The sequence below is a fragment of the Glycine soja genome, chromosome 13, assembly GCF_004193775.1.
Source record: "Glycine soja cultivar W05 chromosome 13, ASM419377v2, whole genome shotgun sequence".
Lineage (NCBI taxonomy): Eukaryota > Viridiplantae > Streptophyta > Magnoliopsida > Fabales > Fabaceae > Glycine > Glycine soja.
Genome location: NC_041014.1, coordinates 17186146 through 17212015, shown reverse-complemented (window position 1 = coordinate 17212015; position 25870 = coordinate 17186146). Strand labels below are relative to the sequence as shown.

Genomic DNA, 25870 nt, shown 5'->3' with positions numbered 1-25870 from the left:
ACTAGTATACCTCAATGCACATCTGAAGCTCTTCAATTGATTTGCATTTTGTTTTAAAAATACTATCTTGTATAGGCGGAGGGAAGGGCAACTTCTAGGGGCAATGGTTCCCACACTTATTTTTAAGCATATTTAAATTGTTATAAATATATTTTGTCCTCTTTAAGATTTGTAAAAAAGTATTGGAAAATGATATTTGAAAATTATATAGTTTATCTTATGTTTCTCTCTCTCCTTTCTCCCTCCCTCTCTCTCTCTCTCTTTGTCTAGGTTAGCTCTTTGTCATTCTTGATCATCTCATTTGACCATTTTCTAGTTTTTTTGGCCACAATCTTTAGATAAGCAAACAGTAGACACTCTAAGGACTTAAGAACTTATATTCAGAATTTAAGGCTTTTGTTTAAGTTCATAATAGAGTGTTACTCTTTTCGATTTGAGTTTCAATTAGGGCGATCATCCTCTCTCAATACCAAAATAATTGAAGGTTTGATTTTATTGTTGATTTTATTTTCTTTTTTGGAAAAACCCTAGGTTTTTAGTAGAGTAGGAAATCTTAAATTTGGTGCAAAAGTTGTAGAATTTTGGTGTTAATCTTGTGGAATTTTAGTGCTATTCGAATTTTATTTTGATTTAGTTTTGTGCTAAGATTGTTGTTGTCGACACAATTCTTTTTAGGTGTGCAGTGCTACTAGGGTTGATTTTTTATGCCTCCAAAATCAATGTTGTTGGATCAAAAGGGAGTCTCTAAGGATAAGGAGCAGAGGAGGTTTGGATCTCTCGTGAGACAACAACAATCATCATGTCATTGTGGTTTTCTTGAGTTTAAGAATCAGGAATCTACTCAATTTCAATGTGTTGGTGAGTCTTCTTTATCATTTTGATCTGATTCATATATAGTTTATAACTTATGATTCTTGATGCATTATGACAAGATGCTCACCAACATATAGGTGATTATTTTATTGCTTTGGTCTTAGATTTGTGATTTATAATTTATGCACCTTGATATATAATCAATTAAGCTTTTGAGGCTAATGGGAGACTAAATATAACCTTACAATAGGAAAGAAAAAGGGGATACCAGAATATGAGAAAAGATGAAAATGTATTGCAAGAAATCAAATTGGTAAACTAGTAAGTTGGAGTTTCGTTATTTATACAACAACTAAAAAAATATTTATACAATATTTTTACCTCAATCTCTTTTCATCTCACATCATACTTCTATCTCTTTATCTCTTTCTTTTTCTTCTATTTTCTCTTTAATCGTAAAGGCTTTTGTACAACATGTCTTACAAATAACATTTCACCACAATTTATGCCTTATAATTTTATCAACTAAGTACTTTTGAGAAAACAATTTTTCATTCAATTTTTATTAATTAATTTATGAAGAAAATAAAATTTTGAATAATTTATAATTTAATTGGCTATACTTATTATTCAATTTTATATATGGGTAAAGGATAAATTCTAGCTGAATAGCAATGCATCTAGGGATGGATTTACCTTCAAAATTTAAAGGAGGCAAATGCAGATGTGGATACTATAGTACCCACCTTGTCATATACCTACACATATATATTATACGATTAGGTTTGGGTGATTTAATAATAATAATAATAATGCTAAATTATTATGTTGAATGGTTATGTTTGAATGATTTAAGAATAATTATTTTAATTCAACTATTGGAATTTATTAGTTAGTATTTTTTTATTGATTTGTTGGTTTTATTCTGAAGTAGAATGAAGATAACATGTGCAAATAAGGGTATATAACTACTTAGCAATTGTGAGAACATGGGTAGTTATTATCTACTCATGTATATGAGCAAATATGACTATTTGTTTTTCAAACATGGATATAGACACAATGCTTTTTTTTTTTCATTTTTTATTGATATAGAGACAATGCTATAACACCCTACCTAACACCTCCCCATTATGATTCCTGGTCAAAGATGTATTTAATTGAGAAAATATTAATATGAATATTAATTTTTGTGAGTATCATTGAATTTCATTTACTTTCAAAGGATTCATAAAATTTAGACATACCAAGTCAACTTGAAAATCTTTTTAAACTCTCTAATTGAAAATCTTATTTCAAATAAATGAATTTTTGTGTATGCTAACACATACATTTGTTTTCTCCTTTTTTTGTGCATGAGAATATATACTTAGCTTCTATGGATTTGCTTTCCTTCTTGTATAGGTCCCAGAATACCGAGTGGTGGTGGTGGTGGTGGTGCTAGATACCGGTTTCCAAAGGAACCTAGCCAAGGCTTTTGCTCTGACTATGGCATAACCCTTCAATCCCGAAGAGACCCTAGATGCAAGTTCTGGGAAATTGCTAACAATGCCTCTCTGCATTTATCCTCAAAGAGGTCCATTGGTAATGTGCTATGTACTTCCTCACATGCACCTTCTGTGAACAATGGCGAGAAGCCTTACTCCAGAGAACAATACCATCATAATAATAATAATAATAATAATAATAATAATAATAATAATAATAATAAGAACTATGAGAGAGAGAGTTCTTCAATGAAGAGGCGAATTGATGATTTACTAAGTACTCCCTCTCATGCATGTTCTATGAACACTAGGGAGAAGCTTAACTTTAGAGAACAATGCCATGATAATAATAAGAAGAATTATGAGAGGAAGGGTTCTTTGGGCTGGAAACCACTTAATAAAGGGAACAATACTTCTGAAAGGTTTTATTCTCGAAGCACAGTAAATGGTAGGGACAGGAACATGAATATAGTGGAAAGCAGTGCCAACAGTGTGACTGAAGAGACAAGGAAGAGGCCGAGGCTAAGTTGGGGTGAAGGACTTGCTAAGTTTGAGAAAAAGAAAACTGAGGGTGATGGTGTAAGTGCTGCTACTACTGCTACTCCTGCTTCTTGTGCATGCAATTCCTTCTCAGGTATCTTGTTAGATTCTATCAACTACTCTTTATTGTGGTCGTTTGTGTTGAAGATATACTTTTGTAACTGCATAATATTTTATTTTTTAGTTTTTAAAATAGGATTTAGTAAATAAGTTGGTTTCTTATATTTTAGGAGTAAGTCAGTTTTAATGAATTAGTCTAGTCAATAAGTGGTTTCTATCTTTAAGGAGCAAGTTAGTTTTAATATTCTGTTTTGCTAATATCTTGTTATCTAATTAGTTTATCTTTTGCTATTTATTGTATCGCTGCTAAGAACAATTTGAATTAGAATAGAATAATTCTATTTCCTCTGGATACATATTGTCTCTCTTCTCTCCTCTGTTTTTTTATAATTTTCTCCACAAAACCAACAATTGGTATCAAAGCCTTATTCTTACGGGACCTCTACCATGGAAGGTGAAGCAAGTTTTTCCCACATAACTCTTCCAATCTTTGATGGAGAGAATTATGATCTTTGGGAAGTGAAAATGCAATCGTACATGGAATCTTTAGATTTGTGGGATGCTGTGGAAGAGGATTATGAAATATATTCACTCCCTGAACATCCCACCATGGCCCAAATTAAAAATCACAAGGAAAGAAAGATGAAGAAGGCAAAGGCGAGGTCGTGTTTGTTCACTGGTGTTTCACAAATGATATTCATCAGAATCATGACTCTTAAATCACCCAAAGCAATTTGGGATTATCTAAAAAAGGAATACGCTGGAGATGATAGAATACAAAGCATGCAAGTGCTGAATTTAAGGAGGAAATTTGAGCTTCAAAGGATGGAAGAGTCAGATACAATCAAAGAATACTCAAACAAATTATTGGGTATTGCCAACAAGATAAAGTTGTTGGGAAGTGATTTTGCTGATTCGAGAATTGTAGAGAAAATTTTGGTAACAGTGCCAGAGAGGTATGAAGCATCTATAGCTTCATTGGAGAACACAAAGGATTTGTCAAAAATCACATTGGCAGAAGTGCTACATGTCCTGCAAGCTCAAGAGCAGCGAAGGTTGATGAGACAAGATCGTGTTGTCAAAGGTGCTTTGCCTGCCAAACATCATGAAGTTGATGAAAGCAAAAAGGATTTTTTCAAGAAGAATCAACCAGTAAGCAGCGAAAATAGTGCAAACAACCAAAACAAAGGTAAGGATAATAAGAAAAATTATCCACCTTGTCAGCATTGTGGCAAAAAAGGTCATGCACCTTTCAGATGTTGGAAGAGATCAGATGCAAAATGTAACAAGTGCAACTAGATAGGGCATGAAGCGGTGATCTGCCCCAACAAAAATCACCATGATGAAGGAGCTCAGATTGCTAATCAAGATGAGGAGGACCAACTGTTTGTGGCCATATGCTTCTTGAGTAGTGAATCAAGTGAAAGTTGGTTGATAGATAGTGGTTGTACGAACCACATGACATATGATAAGACTCTATTCAAGGATTTGAAGCCAACTAATGTCTCAAAGGTCAGAATTGGGAATGGTGGCTATATTCCTGTAAAAGGAAAAGGAACTGTTGTAATTTCAACGTGTTCAGGTATCAAATTAATATCAGATATTCTTTATGTACCTAACATTGATCAAAACTTGCTAAGTGTAGGTCAGTTGATTAAAAAGGGATTTAAAGTGTCCTTTGAACATCAACATTGCTTTATCTATGACATTTTTGGCCGGGAAGTTCTAAGGGTTAAAATGAAAGGTAAAAGCTTTTCATTTGATCCAGCAGAGGAGGAACATACAACCTATTTCACTCAAGTCACACCCACGGAATTCAAGCACAAGAGACTTGGTCATTGCCATCTTGAAAGAATGCTAAACATGAAAAAAAGGAAATATGCAAAAGAAAATTTGAAGAAGTTTCAAATGGAGGAATGCAAATCTGTTAGCACACCAATGAATCAAAAGGTGAAGTTCAACAAGGAAGAAGGTGTTGATAACATTGATGAAGGATATTATGGGAGCTTGATTGGATGTCTAATGTATCTCACTACAACAAGGCCAAACATTCTATTTTCTCAAAAGAACAAAACTAGAATTTTTGTTGACAATCAAGTAGTCATTGCTATTGCAAACAATCCTGTGTGTCATGGGAAGACTAAACATTTCAATATCAAGGTTTATTATTTGATAAAGATGCAACAAAGTGGAGAAGTAAACTTAATTTACTGTAAGTCTAAAGATCAACTGGCTGACATGTTTACAAAGTTACTACCTATCAACAAACTTGAACTCTTAAGGCAAAGAATTGGAGTTTGCAGTTCCAAAAGCAAGGAGGAGTGTTGAAGATATACTTTTGTAACTACATAATATTTTATTTTTTAGTTTTTAAAATAGGATTTAGTAAATAAGTTGGTTTCCTATATTTTAGGAGTAAGTCAGTTTTAATGGATTAGCCTAGTCAATAAGTGGTTTCTATCTTTAAGGAGCAAGTTAGTTTTAATATTCTGTTTTGCTAATATTTTGTTATCTAATTAGTTTATCTTTTGCTATTTATTGTATCGCTGCTGAGAACAATTTGAATTAGAATAGAATAATTCAATTTCCTCCGCATACATATTGTCTCTCTTCTCTCCTCTATTTTTTTATAATTTTCTCCACAAAACCAACAGTTTGAATAAACTTCTCAATAAACATGTATAGGAATTGTTGGAAAGACGTCTTAATTATGGTCACTCCTAACCCACCTTAGTTGTGGTTGGTAACATAAGGCTAAGAGGGGTGTGATGAAGTCCCCCATCAACTAAAATAAACTAAGTCTTGTTTGTATATACTTCTCTGTATGTAATTATAAGAGAAGGAAATAAGAAGATAAATGTACTAAGCTAAAATGAACTAAGTCTTGTTTGTATATACATCTCTGTATGTAATTATAAGAGAAGGAAATAAGAAGATAAATGTACTAAGCTTCTTTCATAATTTTAAATGAACTTATGTACTTCTGCATTCGGTGAAGTTAGATGAGAGACCTTCCTATCTAAGTTAGGCGGGGGTGCCAATGTTGTTGGGATGCTTGTCTTGACTGTGATGTCTTTGCATGCCTATTTTGCTTAAAAAATAGATATATTTTTTTATCAAACTTAAGTGCTTATGTTGATTTTAGCTTACAATAGAAGTTCTATTTATTTACCTAACAATTATTTTCTTCTTCTATAAGTACTTACAGAGAAGTTTATTCAGACAGAACCTTAAGCTTCTCTTTTAAGTTGAAATTGACTTATGCATGAGCAAATTTATAGAAGCTCTCGTTTAAGTTTTCAAAAAGGCTGATTTTAACTTATAGGCTGACTAATTTTGACTTATGAGAGAAGCTTTAGCTTTCTATTTTTTCTTCTTTTATATAGAAGTTTATTTAACCAGGCCCTGTAGTCCTTTTTACAGAACAAGGCAACTTACCATGTTGGAATGTTTATTACTGCTAATATAGTGTAGCGGCAACTCATTTGTTAGGGTATTGTTGATTTTAGATCATATAGAATTATAATGAACACAGGACTTTGATATCTGGTGAGTCGCATTTATTCAGGTGTCTGAATGTAATATGTATGCACATGCTCATTATTTGTCCTTATTTTTCTATTACTTGTTTGCTATAATCTAATTAGTTTTTCTTTGTAGCAAGTGTCGACAATACATTGTGCATGAAAGCTGAAACTGTGGACAATGATGTTTGTGATTTGGAAGGTTCACCTGATACTGTGTCTCCAAAAAATCATCAGCTAAAGTTTCCTTTGAGTTCACAGAGGACAGATGCCAACTCTTGGAATAGGTTGAGTTCTTCAATTGCTGAGTTGCTACATTCTGACAAGTCTAGCTCTGTAGATTCTAGTCCCGAAGGATTCACTACAATGACTAGGTTGCAGATATGGAAAAATGTCATTTCACAAGTACTGGAGCAGACAGAAACTGAAATTTGTTCACTTGAGAATGAACTGAAGCCACTACAATCTGAATTTGGGGATGGAATGCCATGTCACAATGCAAAAACTTGTGATATAGAATTTGGAGGTTATGATAAGGTTACTCGTCGTCCAGAACCATCACAAATTGACCCTTCCCATGACGACAACAACATAGAGAAGATGATGCCTCTTTCTACTAACTTGCATGGTATGCATGACACTACCAAGGAAAATGATATCAACAATCCTGCAACATCAACATTGAAATTTCTAGAAGCAGAACCCTTGATAAAAATGGTATCTTCTCTTAGTGGTGGTAGTCCATTTTCATCATTAATGGCAATTGAAGATGGGATGAGAGCTCAAACTAGTGCAGGCTTTTATTCCAGTATCAACGATGATACTTTACCTAACACCATTATTTCTTCCAATAGAGAAACAGCACAAAGTGCATGTGCAGTATTTGAGAAGTTCTTGCCTAATGAAACTAGCAAAACTATAAGTAATGTTGGAGTTAGCAGTAGTTCGCTCTCTCATGTTGATGAATTCATTAAGGACAAGTTTGCAGAGAAAAAAAGGTTTGCAGGATTTAAGGAGAAAGATTTAACAATTAAGCATAAAACCTTTGATCACCTGTGGAAGAAAGATATGTGCTTAAGATATCTGAGGAAATGCACCCGAACCTCTCCCAACAATCTAAAATTGCATCTCAAAGTTGCCACTAGTTGTTGTCAGAAGAACTTATCCTCTACTCATTATCGCTGTTTTCCTTTCCAACCTGGTATGGATATGATTCTTTCTAACTGTTTTTTTTTTTTTGCTAAAAATGTGGCATTAATTTTTCTGTTTGTTTCCTTACATAAATAAGTTAATGCAATGTACAAAATTGCTAGGTGTTGGTTGCTAATTTCTTTGCATAATTAGTTCAGCTGTTATAATTTCATGTGGCCCTATATAGATATTTTTTACATAGAAAAAGTAAGGAAGTAACCAAGAGTTGATTATTTTTCTATTGTTGGTTAAATTGGGAATCATATATAATTTAAATTCTTGAAAATTTGGCTTTTAATAGAGCCCAATGATGTCGCTCGATCCATTTAACCAACCATGCTAGGTAAGACAAGGCTTGGTTGTTGATGATAATTTTGATACTTCATATTAGTATTTTGTTTGTCAATGTATGCTACTTGCTTAGTGTTAACATTGGCAGATGGCAGAACACGGCGGAGGGCCAATGTTCTGCTGTATAAACTCACTATTGTGCCGCCATGGTGGGATTCCCTTCACTAATTGCCTATAGCTGTTGGTGAAAAATCTGCTGCATTACGCCATGGCTGCTATTTAGCAACACTTTGTTTGCTTAGTACACTTATTAACCACTAAGTGGGATGACTATTGTATCAAAGACTATAAATGAGATAAATAACTTATAATATTTTTATAACTAAACACGGTATCGGGAGTTTTACAGCACTGCTCAACCAATTGAGCTATACCTCTTTGGTAAATAACTTATAATTTATACTATACGCATGGGAGTTTTAAAAAGTAAAAAGTGATCCAATATTAAAGACGTGTTCAGTTATTCATAAACAAATAATCAATAGTATAGTCTAACACACATTTTCCATTAACAGTGAGACCAATGAGATGATAGTATGAAGTTAAAAATAAATAGAACATGATGGAATTGGTGGAAGCTAGGTTTAAGGGAGGGCTAATTGGAGGATTTTGTGTTATGATTTTTGTTGTTTTTGGCTGTTTATGAAGGATCTATTGCTCAATAATTTTGTAATTCTTTTGTTACTATAATCAATTCTTTAATGGAATTGTAGTTAATGATTCCATACAATCGTGAGGTGAGGAACAGCAGACTCCGAAACTATACAAATATAGATGCTTAAAAAGAAACATTAGAGAGTTTTTAAACCATTCTTCGTTGATGATGTAGGAGATCTAGAAAAAAATCAAACCTAACCTGTTCTTTGTTCATGCACTCTGCTTGGGTTGAATGTCTCTTCATTTTTTTTCCTATTATGTTGGAGTGTACGGATCCCTTTGCAGTTTAATGCACTTCATAGTTCACAAACTTTTGTGCCTATGATTTTCACAGTTCAGAGGTTTTTGTGTATTGTTTCTATTAATTCTGTCAACTTATGAAGATTTATTTTTTGGTGTGAATAGGGACTAAAGCCCCAAGAAATTTATTAGAGACTTTCCTGAAGGGAGAAGAAAACAATATCTATCATTAAAAGAGCGGAAATAAAATTTAGCATTAAATAAAAAATTCTGTTGGCCACATGGATAGCTTCTCTGTCCACAGCCTCCAAGAGAACACTCGTCCTTTTTCCGAAAAGGATTTCACAGCCTGAATCAGCTGATAACAGCTAGGGCTTGGCTCACATGATACCAATGCCATTAAGAATGGCCCATAATTTTGTATATGAAACTTAGCACATGCTTAAATTAGAAGCATAGGACAACTTCACTCTACCTTTGTCATCCCGCAGCACTATTCCTTGGTTTGGCATTTGAGTAACTTGTGCGTGTTTCCTACAACTTATAACATTGAACGTCAAGGCTTTTACATAGGTCATGATACTTTCCACAGATGAAGCGGTTTGAGAAAAAACCACCTCATTTCTGTTCCTCCACACACTGTACAAAGCAATGATCTTGAGACACCCTTTGCTTACCCATTCTCGTTTAAGCTTATTCTCAATCACATGTAAGTGTACTCTTCTTCCTAGCACTTTCACCATCAGTGCCCCTTTCCAGGGCTTGCACCACCAGTGTTGGTTCCATTAATGAATTGATAAAACCAATCATCATCCATAATACCTTCACACCCTTCAAAAGGTACGTCCGTTTTGATAAAACTCTCCATATAGGAACTATTCCCTCCATTGCCTGTAACACCATCTTCTTCCAACACCCCCACTACCTTCCATCTATTCTTCCTACTCCATTGAAGCAAATTGACTTCCGACTCAGACACCTTGTCCTCCTCAATTTCGTCCTTCTTAGAAACCTTAGCAGAGCTCTCACCCTCCGTCTTTTTTTAATCAAAAACTCGTTTTGCAGTCTTATTGATTCAAATTTTATTTCTACACTTATGAAGATTTGGTGTTGAACATTTGTTCACCTTATGGCATGTTATTAATTGCATTGTCAATTTGGGCATTCATGTGTGTAGCATAAATTATTTTATCTCATCTATTTCAGTGTAACAGTCATCTTAATATATCCACTATCTTGACATTTTGGAGTCTACTGCATCATGTCATAATCTGGGATTGGTAACGAAGGCCACAAATGCTGGCCTTGGGTTAGGTGTCAAAGTTTGAATAAGGGTCAGGTACGGTTTTTTGAATGAATGACCGTGGAAGAAGGGGTTACAAACCATTAATGTTTCTGGTGCAAAAATAGAGAAAAAGAAATAGCATTGAACTTTAAAAAATTGGGGGCAGTTATGGGTTTGTACTCTTGTTCACCACTGTAGCTGTGATGACTATTTTTTTGTGTTAACCCTCCGATTCATTAAGAAAAAGAGATCCTGACTAATCTGAAGTTTGATTGTGAGGTAAGTAAAGTCTAACCAAGAATTATTTATGTCAATAATCGAACTTGGGTAATATCCGTGGTGGCTGTTTTGTTGCTTTAGTAGTTGTGACTTTGGATATAATGAGTAATCCAAAAATAAGATGTGAATGAACTCTATCACAACCAAATTTTTTAGCCTGATTGCTTTTTTGTAATCAAGTACTCTTGAAGCTTCTTTCGTAGTTCTTTACACATTTAAAATAGTGACAATCTTGCTTCTCGAAACAGTGTTTTCAAAGTCGGCTGCTATATGCCGCTATCCATGATTGATAATTGGGAGAACCACACTGCAAAAGGTAGTTGTTGTAGTTGAAGTTAGAGAGCCCTAGCACCTATACACATCATACCAAAATTCCATATTTTCAAATATCGCGTTGAGTTTCATACCTTGCAGTTGGATTCTAAAATTTCACCATTATTTGCATCCCTAGCGCTATGTGGGCACTGGCTGTGCACTAATTCCCTTACTAGTCTTGGATCAACTCTGCAATTCTACTGATGTCCCACTCATGCAGCTTGTTTGCAACTAAGAGATATATTGAAAAGATTTGACACCAATTGAGAAGAACATCTAGAGAACGGCATTACAAGTTAGTTTTGTAATTGGCCTTATAAACACTAGACCAGAATCCCTTGCTTTCAATGTAGGACCCAAGTCTCATACCTAGCAATTGGATCCTACCAGAGTTGCTTGAGTATTTTTCATTATAGCCGCTATTGTAACTGTAGAAGCACTTGTCACCTGTCATGCCATTACAGTGTTTCTAAAGGTGGCCATATAATGTTGCATTCTACTATTGATACATGTTTTTATTATATTGACTCGTGATGTTTACATTTTTAAGTGGATATTCTATTCTTAATTTAGTTTTATTCTTATGATACTAACTATACTTCCCTTGTTTCTGTCCTTATTTCCTTCTATTTTTGCAGCAGGAAGTAAGATAAGCTTAGTTCCCACATCTGAGATGATAAATTGTACAAGCCAACTGCTTTCTAAACCCCAAGATGAAGTTAACAGAAAAATCTTGAAGTTGCCAACATTAATTTTGGATCAAAAGGATAAAATGTTTTCAATGTTCCACTCTAATAATGGGTTGGTTGAAGATCCATGGGTTGTTGAGAGAGAAAAAGCTATGATCAACCCTTGGACGTCAGAGGAGAGAAAGATTTTCTCGGAGAAATTTGAAGCCTTTGGAAAAGATTTTCGAAAAATTGCTTCTTTCCTTGATCACAAGACAATTGCTGACTGTGTTGAATTCTACTACAAAGATCATAAGCCCAATTGTTTAGAGAAAGATAAGAAGAAGAAGAAGAAGAATATGAAGAAGAAAAAGGGTTGTAAGAGTCAAAAGTCAAAAACAGTCAAAACTGTCGTGAAGGTATTGGGTAAAAAAGGGAACCATAAAGCAAATGTTGATTCACAGAAGAAATCAATGATGGTGTGCGGCACTGTAGCTAATCAAAGAACACGTTCAGGAAGACTCCTCCTCTGGAGGAAATCCGATGAAAGCGAGAGGCTTGCAGCTGATGCATTGGTTGGTATGTGTGATTCTCTTTCACTTGAGGCTACAAGGCCACCATGCCAACAACCTGTGATACCTAACATTACTCATCAGGATATTGATGATGGAACTTGTGAGTGGACAGATGAGGAGAAGGCAACATTTCTTCAAGCTGTATCATCTTTCGGTGAGGATTTTAGGATGATTGCACAACATGTAGGAACAAAGTCCAAAGATCAGTGCAAGAGATTTTTCATCAAGGGTCAGAAATCCCATAGGTTGGATCTCATGCGCCACAGACTTGAAAATATTAGATCTCTACTTAATGAAATAAATCTTGGCAGGAGTGCTAACACTAATGATGCACGTGTTGTGGAGGCCATTGGCAATGATAAGTTAGACACAGAAACAAATGATCACCAGCCTTCGTCTGCTGCGAACTTGAGCCATGATAAATCCAAACATATGGAAGCTTGGAATCAGTTGATTGACTTAAATGAATCAAAGGAAATTAATAAAGAATTTGATCATGAAGATAAAAACATTGTTTCTAGCACATATAACGGTGAGTCTAAACTGGTGGACACTGATGGTTATGGGGTTGTCTTGTACAATTCTAATAAGTCGAGTTCAGTCAAGGACAAGAGAGCTAAAACTATGCCAGATATCATGGAAGTTGGAAAAGATAAAGGGGGAGATGCAGTTACAGAATTGGTGTCGTCTGCTTCTGAGATAATTGAACCATGTCACTCTCATTCTGTTGCTGAGGATAGACTAGTTTCTGTGATGTTGACATCATTTCCTACACGGCTCGATGATAAAGATGGTAAACATGGAGCTGATATGGATGATGATGTGGTTGAATTGAAAAGCCAAAGTCATGATTCAAACACCAAAGCAAATACTTGCTTATCATCTGTGGTAGTTTCTTACTCAGCATTGACTTTTGGTGCTGAAAATCAGTCCAAACTATTCCTGAAAAGGTCCAATTATTCAGGACTATCCATAGAGGATCCTCTCCCAACTGCAAATTCAATGTTACAAAATACCGTTCGTGCTGCGCATGCTGTTCAACAAGAGAAATCAGGTACCCGAGATGGACTGTCTTTTAAGGAGCCTGTTAAAAAACAAGTGAATGTGGATATGAGCTGCGTTGGTATAGTAACTGAACCAACTCTTTTGTCGCAGAAGTTTCAACAAATTGATGACCATCACAACACACAGTTGCCGTGTTTGTCAGGTTCAGAAAAAACGCCTGCAAATCATATTGTTTTGAAACTGTTTGGGAAGACAATGGCCATTCCTTCATCCACTCAGAGGCCTGATTCAAGTGAAGATTCAAAGCATTTTATTGGGGAAAAAGAGAAAAAGAAAGAAGAGAAGTAGATGCAAAGCACCCCCCATGAAGGATATTTACCCTCCTGGCAAACATTACTTTTGTCGTGCCTTATTGTTATATAACTTTTTTTTAGTTAAAAACTTATTTGAAACCATATAATTATGAGTGAAATTCATTAAAGTAGAAGAGACTTATAAAGAGTTATAATTTCTACCGAATTTCAGTCAATAATAAAGACTATGCTACTATTATTTTTGTTTCTGTATATAGTATAATAATGATGGACAATTTGATGGGTTCTTATCGCATGCCTGCTGAAGCAGCAACTTTCTATTTGTTTATACAGAAATAATCATTCAATTTAGATGTCTCTCTCTTTGAACTCTTCTACTATGTGTTAGTTATAACTAGATTTAATTAATCTGTCTACATTGAAGAAATGTAATTTCAGAATTTGGTCTCTGAACTGAAGAATCATCTTAATTGTTTGTTTGTTAATTGCACGTGTTATCGAAAGAAGCGAGTTGCCTTGAGGCATTCAGATTCCACAAGACAACTCAATATGTGGTTTCACCAGAATTTTAGCTTTGATCTTACAAAATTGCAAATGGATCTCTATTTCTCAATGGTGTGGGAGGACAATTATGATATGGTTGTGCAAAAATCATGCGTGCATGAAATATATATTTTGTAATTCAAAATAATCACCCTCTTCTGTATAATTTCACTTTGGTTTGTTTTTCAAAAGTTACAATTCCTTCGATTCATCTCTCTCACACACCTTAAATTTCAATGGTTTTGGTATTGTTCTTACATTTAGCTTCTAACTTTAGTTGCTTATCCTTCTTTTTTTGCTTCTTTTTCTCATTTGAGCTAAAATTACTAATTGACAACTCTACACAAGCTTGGCACAATGTTGATAACAAGACAAACTTCAATTGCTTCTTGTTTGTGACAACTTTGTTTTCATCCAAATGATTTTTTGCATGAGAAGGTTTTAAATAGAAAGAAATTAATTTTCAGGAGAAATAACTTTTGGAAAAATATATAATGCGCAACTAACCTGGTAGAATAATGTCTAGAAATTTTCCCAAATTATTATAAAGCGATATCATAATATTTAGAAATTGTCTTGTGAAAATACTGTTGTGGGACAACAAAGGAACAATAATTATGAAAAATAGATTCTTGGGATTTTTTTGGCTTGAGAAAAATATATGACATGTTATTAGGGTTAAGGAAACCCCCTATTAAATTTTCTAAAATTCTGAGGTGTCTAACTATTTTTTTAAAATTTTTAAAATAGCATTTCAGCATAATTTCAATTTTAAAAATTAAATTGGAAAAAATGTTTCTATAATGATTTTTGGAGAAAATATAAGATTAAGAATTATTATTATTTTATTTACGGATTCAAGATTGTTTGAAAAATATGATTAGGCAATATTATTTCATCACTTTTACATTTATTTTTAAATTTTTGATACAATGGATCAAGTTATATGTCTATATGATTGGTGAATTATATTTCTATCTTGCTGATTTTTCTTTCATATATCGCACAAATATCTATACTTCAAATATTATATTCCTGCATTTAGTTTCTTTTATATTTTAATGTTTCAAATTATCTAAATTATGGACTATAGAAAAAGAACACCACCAAATTACTGCAACGATGGTAAGTGTGTGAATGCTGCCTTTGAAGAATTATAATGGAAAAATTAAGGTTGTTGACTACTACTTTTTTTAAAATATGAATATTTGTATTTATGGATACACTACTAAAAAAACACATTTTATGTTGGTTGTTTACAACATTTTACTTCGGTTATCAACTGTTGCTAGGTGACGTCATAGAATGTTTGTTTGTATATATGATAATAATTCCAAAACAACCGTCTTAGCAAAATTACAATTCAAAGACAATTTTCAAAAAAATAACCGTCTTAGAATGACAACATTCTGAGACAATTTTAATGAAAACTATCTAATAATGTATTTTTTAAAAAAAATAAAAATTAAAAAATTGAATATTCTAAGACGATTTTTTATAGAAACGTCTTAGAATGAATTTTCAAAAAATAAAATAAAAATAAATTGAAGATCAATTCATGAAAATCATATTAAAATGTAGATATTCTAAGACGATTTTTTAAAGAACTATAAAAAATCATCTTAGAATATCTTTTTAAAAAAAATAAAAATTTTAAAAACTTTTAAAGTAATAATAATTATCGAAAAGCACTTAGACATCTTTATCCTATATTGAAACTAATTAATCAAACATGATTAAAATTCAAAGCATAGATAATCCAAGATAAATTATCCAAAGTTAATATCAACTATTTTCCTGGTTAGTATATATAATGTTGTGGCTAATAATAATAATAATATAACTATGTGAGGAAAAGATATCTATAGGATGTTGGTTTATTTACTACGTAGTGTGATGCTAATAATAAAGGGAACCGGCACAAACAAAAAATAATGGAGGTACACTAAAAGTGAGTATAAGAATAATTGAAATAATTAAAACTTATATGAAGTACTTTAAGAATTGAGGTCACAGGAAAAAAGGAAAGGATAAAAACAACCCGTGTAAATGTAAACTCTTAAAGCTGAGTACCTTTGATTGGCTGATTTTATTTAATATGTGTTCTGCATGTCAACATATAAGAAGCTGATCAAATTGAAGTTTTTAATGTTTAATAAACAAATTTATTTCGCTATCTTATAATTTAATTATGAATTATGTTATTTTAGTTAATTTATAAGTCTGTATTTTTATTCTTACCATTTTAATATATTTTTTGTCATTTTTATTTTTGATAATATATTTGATGTGTGAACTGGTTAATTAATTATTTCACCTCCTTCTATTAACTTTTCTCTTTAGTTTTACCAATATTAATTACAAGAATGCATAGTATGACATAGATCGATACATTGATAGATAAAAATAAAGCATAGCTTAATAGATAAAGCATGCATAGCTTAATATAAGCAACGACCCATTCCTTGTTTTTTGCCCAGTCTCTTATTCAATCCTCAGTATACGAACTTGTCCAACTTCTCAGGAGACAACTTGTCCCAATAAATTCTTGCGAGAAAGATAAGATGTTGGTTAGTTTTTAAAAAAATATCATTAAGTTATGAACATCCAAAAAGGGAAAGAGAAACTGAAGCTACAACATTCAAGGTTGAATACTAGTGCACAAATTACATCTTTGCGAGGGCATCTCAATGATTTGCATATTAAAAGGCAATAATAAAATGTGATTTCCGATAGGTACGGGTAGCATCATTGTTTAACCAACCTTGAGGCTTTGGGATAGATGTATTTGTAAAAATGACCTGTGTCGAGGTATAAATGATATCCACTGGTACATCATGGATTAGCAGCTTTTCAACTGGAATATCATCCACCAATTGGCAGTCATTCCCTGCAAGGGTAGTTCTCAGTATGTTATACACCAAAAGAAGACAAATTGCAAATTTTACACATGGCAACAATAAACAGAGTAAAAAAATTTCTTGCAGCTCTACGAGTGACCACATCACACACCTTCACCACATTTTTTCTTGCCTTCAAGGGAACATCAGGAATTTGAGACACTCACATACATGATAAATTATTATTAGACTATTAGCAGGCAAGGGCACTGGTTTAGGGACAAAACTTATGGTGTCTCATTTTGTTTACCTCAAATATGTCATTAAGGATTCTTGCTATTTCTCTTAAGTCAGGAGAATCATCCTCATGCATGGCAGCCATCAAAGGAGTCCTGAAATTCCATCAGGTAATAATTTCAATTTAAGATTTCGAGGATAATGGAACAATATGCACACTATAGAATATTTAATATAACATTTTGTGTCTAATAAACAAGAAGAAGAAAATATTTATTTTTCTTCATTTTCTCTTTATTTAAGTGATAAATGACAACCTCTTTCTTCATTTTATTTCTTCAAGACCAACTGCTTTGGTAATAATTCCACACAATTATAAAAAATGGAAGCAAGTCATCTAAGAGTTTAGGAATATAATATCAGTAGAAAATGCCAACACAGTATACATTATGTTCGCCGGCACAAAAAGGAAACATTCAAAATTACAATGTAGGAAATAGCAATTCTATTCATTTTTAAGGCATATAGATCAACTACCTTGATTGGATGTACAGGACCAAAGCTTTGTACACTCCTCTTCAGCATCTTCTTCTAGTTCTAAATGCAGATTTTCATCACAATAATAATCATTACAATCGCAACAGAAAGAAAAAAAAGATTAATTGTGATCACATAAAGTACTTATTCTAAACATGTACGTTGGAACTTTTAAAAATGTCAAAATCTTCAATAGCACTTTGTTTCTGTGCTTTATATAACTCAGTCCAAAATGATGGATAGGTCTGGCCACTTTTATAGCAAATTTCTAGTGTGATAATTGTATCCAGAAATTTCTCATAAAAACATTTCCAGAAGGTAAATAAATATTGCATTTTAATTATAAAAAAATAAATGAAAAGGGGGAACTTTCAGATGCAGCTCTAACACAATCATTCATACGTACCTATAATGCAGTATCAGAATCTGCAGTTCATGACAGCATTTTGCAATAGTCATGACAGCATTATCCTCTAGTTGAGGCTTGTCTTGAAGGAGGATTAGAGTTTGCAGTTTTGAGAATTTTGAAACAAGAGATAAGACCAAGTTATTCATGTTCTTGCTACACCTGAAGAGAGATGAATTGCAAGAACCTGTTATTACTACATTCCATGAACTCCACAATAACTACAAGCACTCCAAATATCAGTACCTTTACCAACACAGAATAATTACAATTTAAAAACACTTTATGCCACTTAAAAACGGTTAGCCATGTTTTACAAGGAGCATTATAATTTTTTTTTTAAAAAACTCAATAGGGATTAGAAAACCATTTTTTAACCCCATATATATTACATCACATTCTCAACAGAAAATCCTAGCTTATTCTTATTTTAATGGAATAGAATCCTTATTGATCAAATCAGCATCCCAGATGTTCTAATATATCAGATGAATTAATCTCGGCAAAGCAATTGATATTTTCATTGGTAAATTCAAAATATTACCGAAAATGAAGGAAAAACCAGTTTTCTCATATGACTTATACGCATACAAGAGTTGGAAATTTTAAATTTTCAATCCAATTCCATATGTTCGTATGCCAGACCTTACTTACAATTTACCCACCAACAGCGTCTCACATCGAAACTAGCGGGGAATCGAACCCACTAGATATGTGTCTGGTTCTTACTAACTGGACCGTGATAAAAACTTTAATAATAATAATAAAACAAGCAACCTCATCTCAATTTTGAGGTTTTAAATATCGGAGGCGATTGTGTTGGGGTTGATATCACGGACAAATGCAACTGATGTGGTCAAAATTGTAGTGGCGGATGGTTAAAACACCTTGATATTGTGGCCCAAATCATGGTGGTGGACCATTTTTAAAACCTTGGTGACAACAAGAGAACAATGTGTGTGTGTGTGGCGAAGCGTTAGTTACCTATTCGCGTGGAGCAATGCAACGGGATCGAGATAGGACTCGGGGTTCCACAAGTAGCTGAGGCAGGACGTGCTGTAGCAGGCGCAGAGAATGCACTCGTACATCCCACCCAGCTTCTCCCTCTCCTTCTTGCTCTGCAGAATCTCTTTTCTCGGCACTGGTGGGCTCTTCCTCTTCAGTCATGGCTCGACACTCTTGTACTGATTGTAGAAGTTCGTCATGTCCATGACCAGGTCCTTGAAAACAAACACGTGCGGCAAAGGAGTGACCATCGTGGTGGCTGAGATTTTTTTTTTTAGGGGATCTTGGTGAGGCACGAGAGGTCGTTGCAGCCATCGATGTTCATTGCACAGGAGCCGTAGATCCCCTCACGACATGAGCGTCAGAATGTGAGGCTCGGGTCAATCTCGTTCTTGATATTGATGAGTGCATCGAGGACCATCGGCCCGCACTCCTTTAGGTTGATCTGGTAGTCCTTAGCTCGGGCTTTGAGGGGTTTTTGGGGTTCCAACGGTAGATTTGGAAGGTTTTGAGGGTTGGGGTTTCACGGGCCTTGGGCTCCACCTATTGGGCCTTCGCCTCCGACGCATGGGCCATAAGAATGGCCAGCTTGAACGCTGGCAAGGAGGGGACACGCTGCGCCGTCCTTTTTAGTAACTCCATCGCACTACTAAAAAAATAATTTTTTTACGACGCACATTCTAAGGCGTTTTCCTAGAACCGTCTTCAACACCCATCTTCGTAGTTATGGCGCGATGGCATTTTTGTAATTTTCACAGTTCCTTCTACGACAGGTGTGTTTAGCAAACCACCTTTGTTAATTTTAAAAACAATAAATTAAAAAATTATAGTTTGGTCCATACCTGTGCCCCCTTATACCCTAAAGCTCAGTTGACGCAAGTCATAGCTCTATTGTCGTACCTCTCATCCTGTGCCGTTGATCTCCTCTGCCGTACGTGCCGCTGTGACCTCCTCTGCTGTGCCACCACGCCGGAGTCACCTAATCCCTAAACAAGCAGCACGTCCTGCTCGATTCCCGCCGTGGGCTTCCCCCCGCTCTCGAAGGTGTGTGGTTCCTCTTTATATTTTTCGCTTTAACATTTAATACTTGAATGAGGGTTTGTGGTAGTTTTAAGACAATTCTCGAATTAAGCTACGCTTGGCACTGTGTCTGCTATTCAGGATGCCGCTACGGCCAACCTGGTTGGGCTCTTCGAGGGTACCAACCTCTGCGCTATTGATGGTAATAGAGTTACCATTAAGGGTTTGTCATTTACAAAGCCGTAGTGGTTTCTAAGGGTTTTCTAGTAGTGTCAGGAAACCCTAGTGATTAATCTCATTGTGAAATGACGATTAAGATGACCGTGAAACAAAAGGTGGTAGTGGAAGCAGAAATTATCTTTCAGCACAACATTCTGATGTTGGACGTGAAGTATCATATTTGCATGGCACAAAAATTATCTTTTGATATTGTTTTGGCAATTTTTGAACTTTAGCTTCATTTGTTATTCATAGAATTTGACAGATTGTATGGGAATCTCTCTTCAAAATGAATCACAAACACAAAATGAAGTCTTAAATGTCATTCTCTAGTATTGTATCACATCATGACTTTAGAAGCATGATGTATACGGCATGATCAAATAAAGCATAAGACACAACTTTTGACCTTTGTACTTATTTACAACTAATTAAAATAATTAGGAGTCATGATTTGTCTCAAGACATAAATTTCTTTTAACTTAACAAATATGAAATTATTATCTATTTAATAATAAATCAGAAATGTAAAATACAAAAATATAAAATTTAAAATATCGTGTATATTTATTTAATTTATTATTTATTATTAATATAAAATAAAATTTGTCCCATTTTTTTTAAAATAAAACAAAAGTCCAGCATTTTTAAATATAAATTAAATTTTGATTTTCATAAAATTATTTTATATATCACGTTTTAAATAAAAGTATAATATTTTAAATATAAAATTGTAACTTTAATTATAGTAATTATTATAATTATAATATAAAATACTTATACAATTACATTTTAATCCTAAAATAGAGTGGAAGAGTTAAAATTCTATTTTAGTCTTAAAATGAGTGGAAAAAAGACATAATTATCCTCACTTTTGCTTTTATATATAAAGTTATTATTACTAATAATAAAATGTTATATGAATTTGTGAAATTATAGTACTGATAATTTGTGGTGTTTTTTAAAGACATGGTATGAAAATTTTATTTTATTTTTATTAAGGTTCAGGTTATTCAACAAGTGACTCAATGGTTTAATGTTTTTTACCAAACATGCTTTAGTTTTTAAAAACTATTTGCAGAACTCTATTATTTAAATTTACGGGTAGCAATTCACATCAAAAGAGCATTTATATTCATTAAAAACTTAACATTTTTACACACTAGCATTAAAGTTCACAATATTCTAAAAATATCAATTCAATTCCAAATGTCATCAAAATTGACATTGACACTAACGTTTCATAATAGGTATATTCCCACAAAATAAAATAAAATCATCATACCAAAATTCAATCAAAATATATTTCATCTACTATCCATATAAGAATTGAATAAGTTGACAAAATTACATCAATAACCTATATTAACTTTGTGTCACTATGTGTACTTAGTTTTGTGTTCATCTTTTTATACCTTTTTCTTTTATTTTATAAAAGTTACACAAATTTTTTTCTCTTCTCTCTCTCTCTCTCTTCTCTTTTTTCTCTCTTTTGTCACCCTCTCCCTCTTTTTTCTCTCTCACTTTATTTTTCCATTTATTTTAATTTTATATTTTTTTAATTTCACATAAAATTTAATTTAAATCTAATTGCTTAATATATTTATCACAAAATAATCTTTTGACTCTATCAGTAATAACATCATAAATGGAAAAGTTGTTGACTACTAATTATATATGAATGTTAAATATGTTTTACATAAATAGATAATAAATTAATTTATCAAACATATTTTAATAAAAAATTAATTTTAAATTAATTTATCTATAATATCATAAATTAAACCCATTAGGGTCCCCCTAGTGGTGGAAGGTTGGGGTAGAATTCATGTGATCATACGTTCAAATCTTAGTATGAGCATTGTACTCTAAAAAAAATATCATAAATTCAATTTGTTTTGATGATTTTTATTGTAGAGATGACAAGTATCACTCATGAGAGACAACTATGTTTAAGACCTATAATATTGAATGTTTACTTATCCCTTGATATTTGTAACAAACCACTTGGTTGCTTTATCATTTTAGGATTTTTTTCTTACAAAACATGAATTCCACTTCAAGAATGACATTATGAATAATAAATTTGGTTTCTAGGCAAAGTGGGAGGGTAGGATAATCTTTGCCATATTCTCCCAATCCTAGCTAGATCAAAATAGATGATAATATATGTACAAAAGTTGCCACCTATAAAATATAGAAGAGTGAGGAAATTTTTGGTAAATTAGAATAGTTTGGAATAAATAGCTTAAAAAATTCATTAGTAGATATTTAATTAATTTCATGTAATAAGCAAATAGTTATTTTTTAGATAAGTAAATAATTACTCCATTCATCACAAAATAATTGTCATCCAAGTACATAGACCAAGAAAAATAATAAATATAAGAAAAAGAGTAATAATTTTATAAAATTAACCTTACAACATCATCAATTCATTTCTAGATTTTGTAATTCATCATTAATATATAAGAGATATAAGTGAAAAAAGTAACTAATGTTACATTGAAAAAACTAAAATGACAATGATTTTCTAACAATTTTTTACTTTTACACCACAATTATAATTGGACAAATGAAGTATTTATTATTAATTTGATATACAAATGTGCTTCAAAAATTCTTGAAAACAACTCATTATATATAATTTAAAAGAAACAATAATTTTATCATTTGCATATATTTAATACATTAAATCATATCATTATATGATTTATTATCTGGTGTGCACCAAACATTAATCATGATTCAAACTTATCTTGTTCTTATCCTATTCTTTTTTGTTGTTGCTCTCATATCCTATCATCATTTAAGCTAGAACACTTGGTAAAAAAAATGTACATTTGTAATGACAATTTTGCTTGATGAGATTTGATAAAAATAATTACTTATATATATATATATATATATATATATATATATATATATATATATATATATATATATATATATATTGTATTTTAAAAATTTAATTTCATGTTATTTTTTAAAAATTAAAATATAAATATATTTCTCCTATTATTTGATTACGGTCAAAATATTTTAGTTTTTCAAAATTGTTTGCACACAACTTCATTATTGTGTTATCTAACACATAGTTTTCCAGAGGTTCAAAACTTACCACAAATATTTTAAAATAATTAACTTTACCCACTATCAGAAAGTATGTTTTACACTATTTAATTAAGGGAGAATAGAATACAATTTTTATAAGATCCCTGAAAATCACCAAACACTGTAATATATCCAAAGGTCAATATAAAATAAAACCATGGTCCATGATATGAATCTAATTAAGGATTTTCTTGAAAACAGATAAAAGATAAAAAGAGAAATTTGACCCTAACCACAACTTGCTAATAGAACCAAAGTTATAAAGAGAAGTGTGACCCTAACCATGACTTACCGGTAGAACCAACACTATAAAGTTTTTAAGCTTAGAACAAAAGGAAAATTCTCACAATAGAGAAACACTCAAATTGATTGATTTTCAAATTCGACCTTAAAATCTTACATGAGCTTCCTACTTAGGCTAAACTAAGAAAGCCTTGAAATACAAATAGTGAACTTCCACTAGGCATTAATTTTCCACTAACATTTACTTTTCACTAACCATCACAATGACTCAGTAAGTCCCACTAGTCATCATAATGTCTTTGAAATTCTAAACACACTAAAATTTAAGCTAGGCAAGACGAATAGGCATCTGAATCTATTTCTCCAAAATTAAGAACGAAAATTACTTTAAAAATAGTAAAATGGAATTTAAATAACTATTTGCCCTAAAAACTTATTAAACTCCAGCCCATCAATGCAATGTTTGTCTTGCAAGTTTGGGCTTTTCTTGTTGTATTCAAGATGGGCTTAAATCTTCATCCACTGCTTGCAAAAAAGTGACCCAATGTTGTGTAACCTCTAATTCACCTTGACCAAAGTTGATCTCTATTATAAGGCCTTGCAAAGCATGTTTGATCCTCCTAGTCTTAGACCTAGTCATGGAACCTCTAATGTCACACAAAGTGTCCTTCGGTTGGCTTATTGGATCCCCACCAATCCAACTCTTAGTAAAACTAATTTTTTCATTTAAAATGTCTACATTGTCCATTGGTCTAGATTTAACATTTTGGGTCATTAAAAATATTTTCCTTCATTATCTTGCTCAAAACACCTTTTTGGCTACTCCCCATAGTTGGGGCAAGAAACGTACCAAATGGTGTCTCCAAATAAGGCCCACAAAAGTTATTAAAATCAAAAATAGAAATTGCCATATTTGGGGAAAGTAAAAGGGAAGTCCATTAAAATTAATTAGAAGGAGTGCCAATTTTTTTTTTACAAAAATAACCACGAGAACCAGAGACCTTAAAAACAATACAAATGGTTTAATCTCACAAAATACTGAAAATGGAATTTTCACTTCCTTGTCAATATAGAAGAAATCCCATCTCAAAATCATGTGCCCAAACACCCCTAAGACCCAAGTCAGTTGAAAAACACATGGTTCATGAGTTTTATTTGAAAAACTCCCTATAACTTGAGAGTTTGTGAGAAGAAAAGAAGAGATTTGAAGCAAGAATGAGCAAAAACTGTTGGAGCCACCCTTAATGGCCTCTCCCTCACACATGAACACAAAATACTCCCTCTCTTATCCTTGTTAGGGTAAGCACATGCTACTTCTACAGTTGGGGATCTTACATTGCTTTTATAAGACTCCTAATCCTAGGGACCTATGTGCAATTATCTTCTACCAAATTTTCATTAATTTCAAAATAGTACTTTGTTTATGATTAATGACCTAAAGCTCTAATTTTTTTTCTAACATCATATCACACCAATGCATTAATCCAACATCAGTCAAATTATTTCCACTAATATCTCACACTCAAATTAATTTCTGGTCAATTATTTCACTTAAGTTATTAAATAAAGCAATATATATATATATATATATATATATATATATATCAAACACTTCATTTCCCTTTTAAACTCTATATCCACATAAAATTATTTTCATACAAGTAACATCACAAGCAACATGAATTAAATACAATTATTCATAAATAAAATAGGAAATTTAATTGTAGAAATTTAGATTGGTACAATGAGAGAGAAGACAAATGTAGAACCCAGGCATTACCTTAGCAAACTACTATTTATCCATAAGTAAGTGCAATTCATTGAACGATTTTGCCTCCTTATAGCTATATGACTACTTGTTTCTTTTCCCCATATTTGTTCCTACTTGTTTATGACTAGTATTGAATTGCATTACATTAATTACCTAATTGTTGATTGATTATGTTATGATAGGTTTCTTGTTGGTTTTTAGTATTGCCTTGTTAGGGTTTAGGAGGAAAAGATTTGATGTTTATTGTTATCCATCTAGCTATGACTAGGGGGATAGGGTTAAAGTATTATGGACATTACATGTTTTAAGATTTGTCTATACGCCACACAATGTCTATGTTGGGGTTAGAAGGCTATGGAAGGGCAAACTTGTGTTCATGGAAGCTTGCTTGAGAAGCTTTTATGGAGGCTGAATCTTTGAGCTTTAGTAAGGTCCTTCAATGTTGATTTTCAACTATGGAGTTGCAATGGAAGATAAAGGAGAAGAGGGGAGAGGAGACACCATCCACTAGGGAATAAGCCTTGGAAGAAGAAGCTTCACCACCAAGAGAGTGTCTTGGATAAGAAGCTTAGAGAGGAAGCTTCAATGGAGGAAAAAAATGAGAAAGAGAGAGAAAGTGGCATGGAAAATT

At 32.7% G+C, this 25870-nt stretch overlaps 1 protein-coding gene and 1 pseudogene across 1 annotated transcript; one reads left to right on the top strand and one right to left on the bottom strand.

The window, feature by feature from the left end:
• The first annotated feature begins 9149 nt into the window (after nucleotides 1-9149).
• LOC114382129 (nuclear receptor corepressor 1-like) lies at nucleotides 9150-13581 on the top strand. The gene is made up of 2 exons (XM_028341366.1): nucleotides 9150-9572; nucleotides 11381-13581. The coding sequence occupies exons 1-2, from the start codon at nucleotides 9515-9517 to the stop codon at nucleotides 13336-13338; spliced, it is 2016 nt and encodes a 671-aa protein (XP_028197167.1). The 5' UTR covers nucleotides 9150-9514; the 3' UTR covers nucleotides 13339-13581.
• A 2837-nt stretch (nucleotides 13582-16418) lies between these two features.
• LOC114381650 lies at nucleotides 16419-19514 on the bottom strand (annotated as a pseudogene).
• Between the last annotated feature and the right edge of the window lie 6356 nt (nucleotides 19515-25870).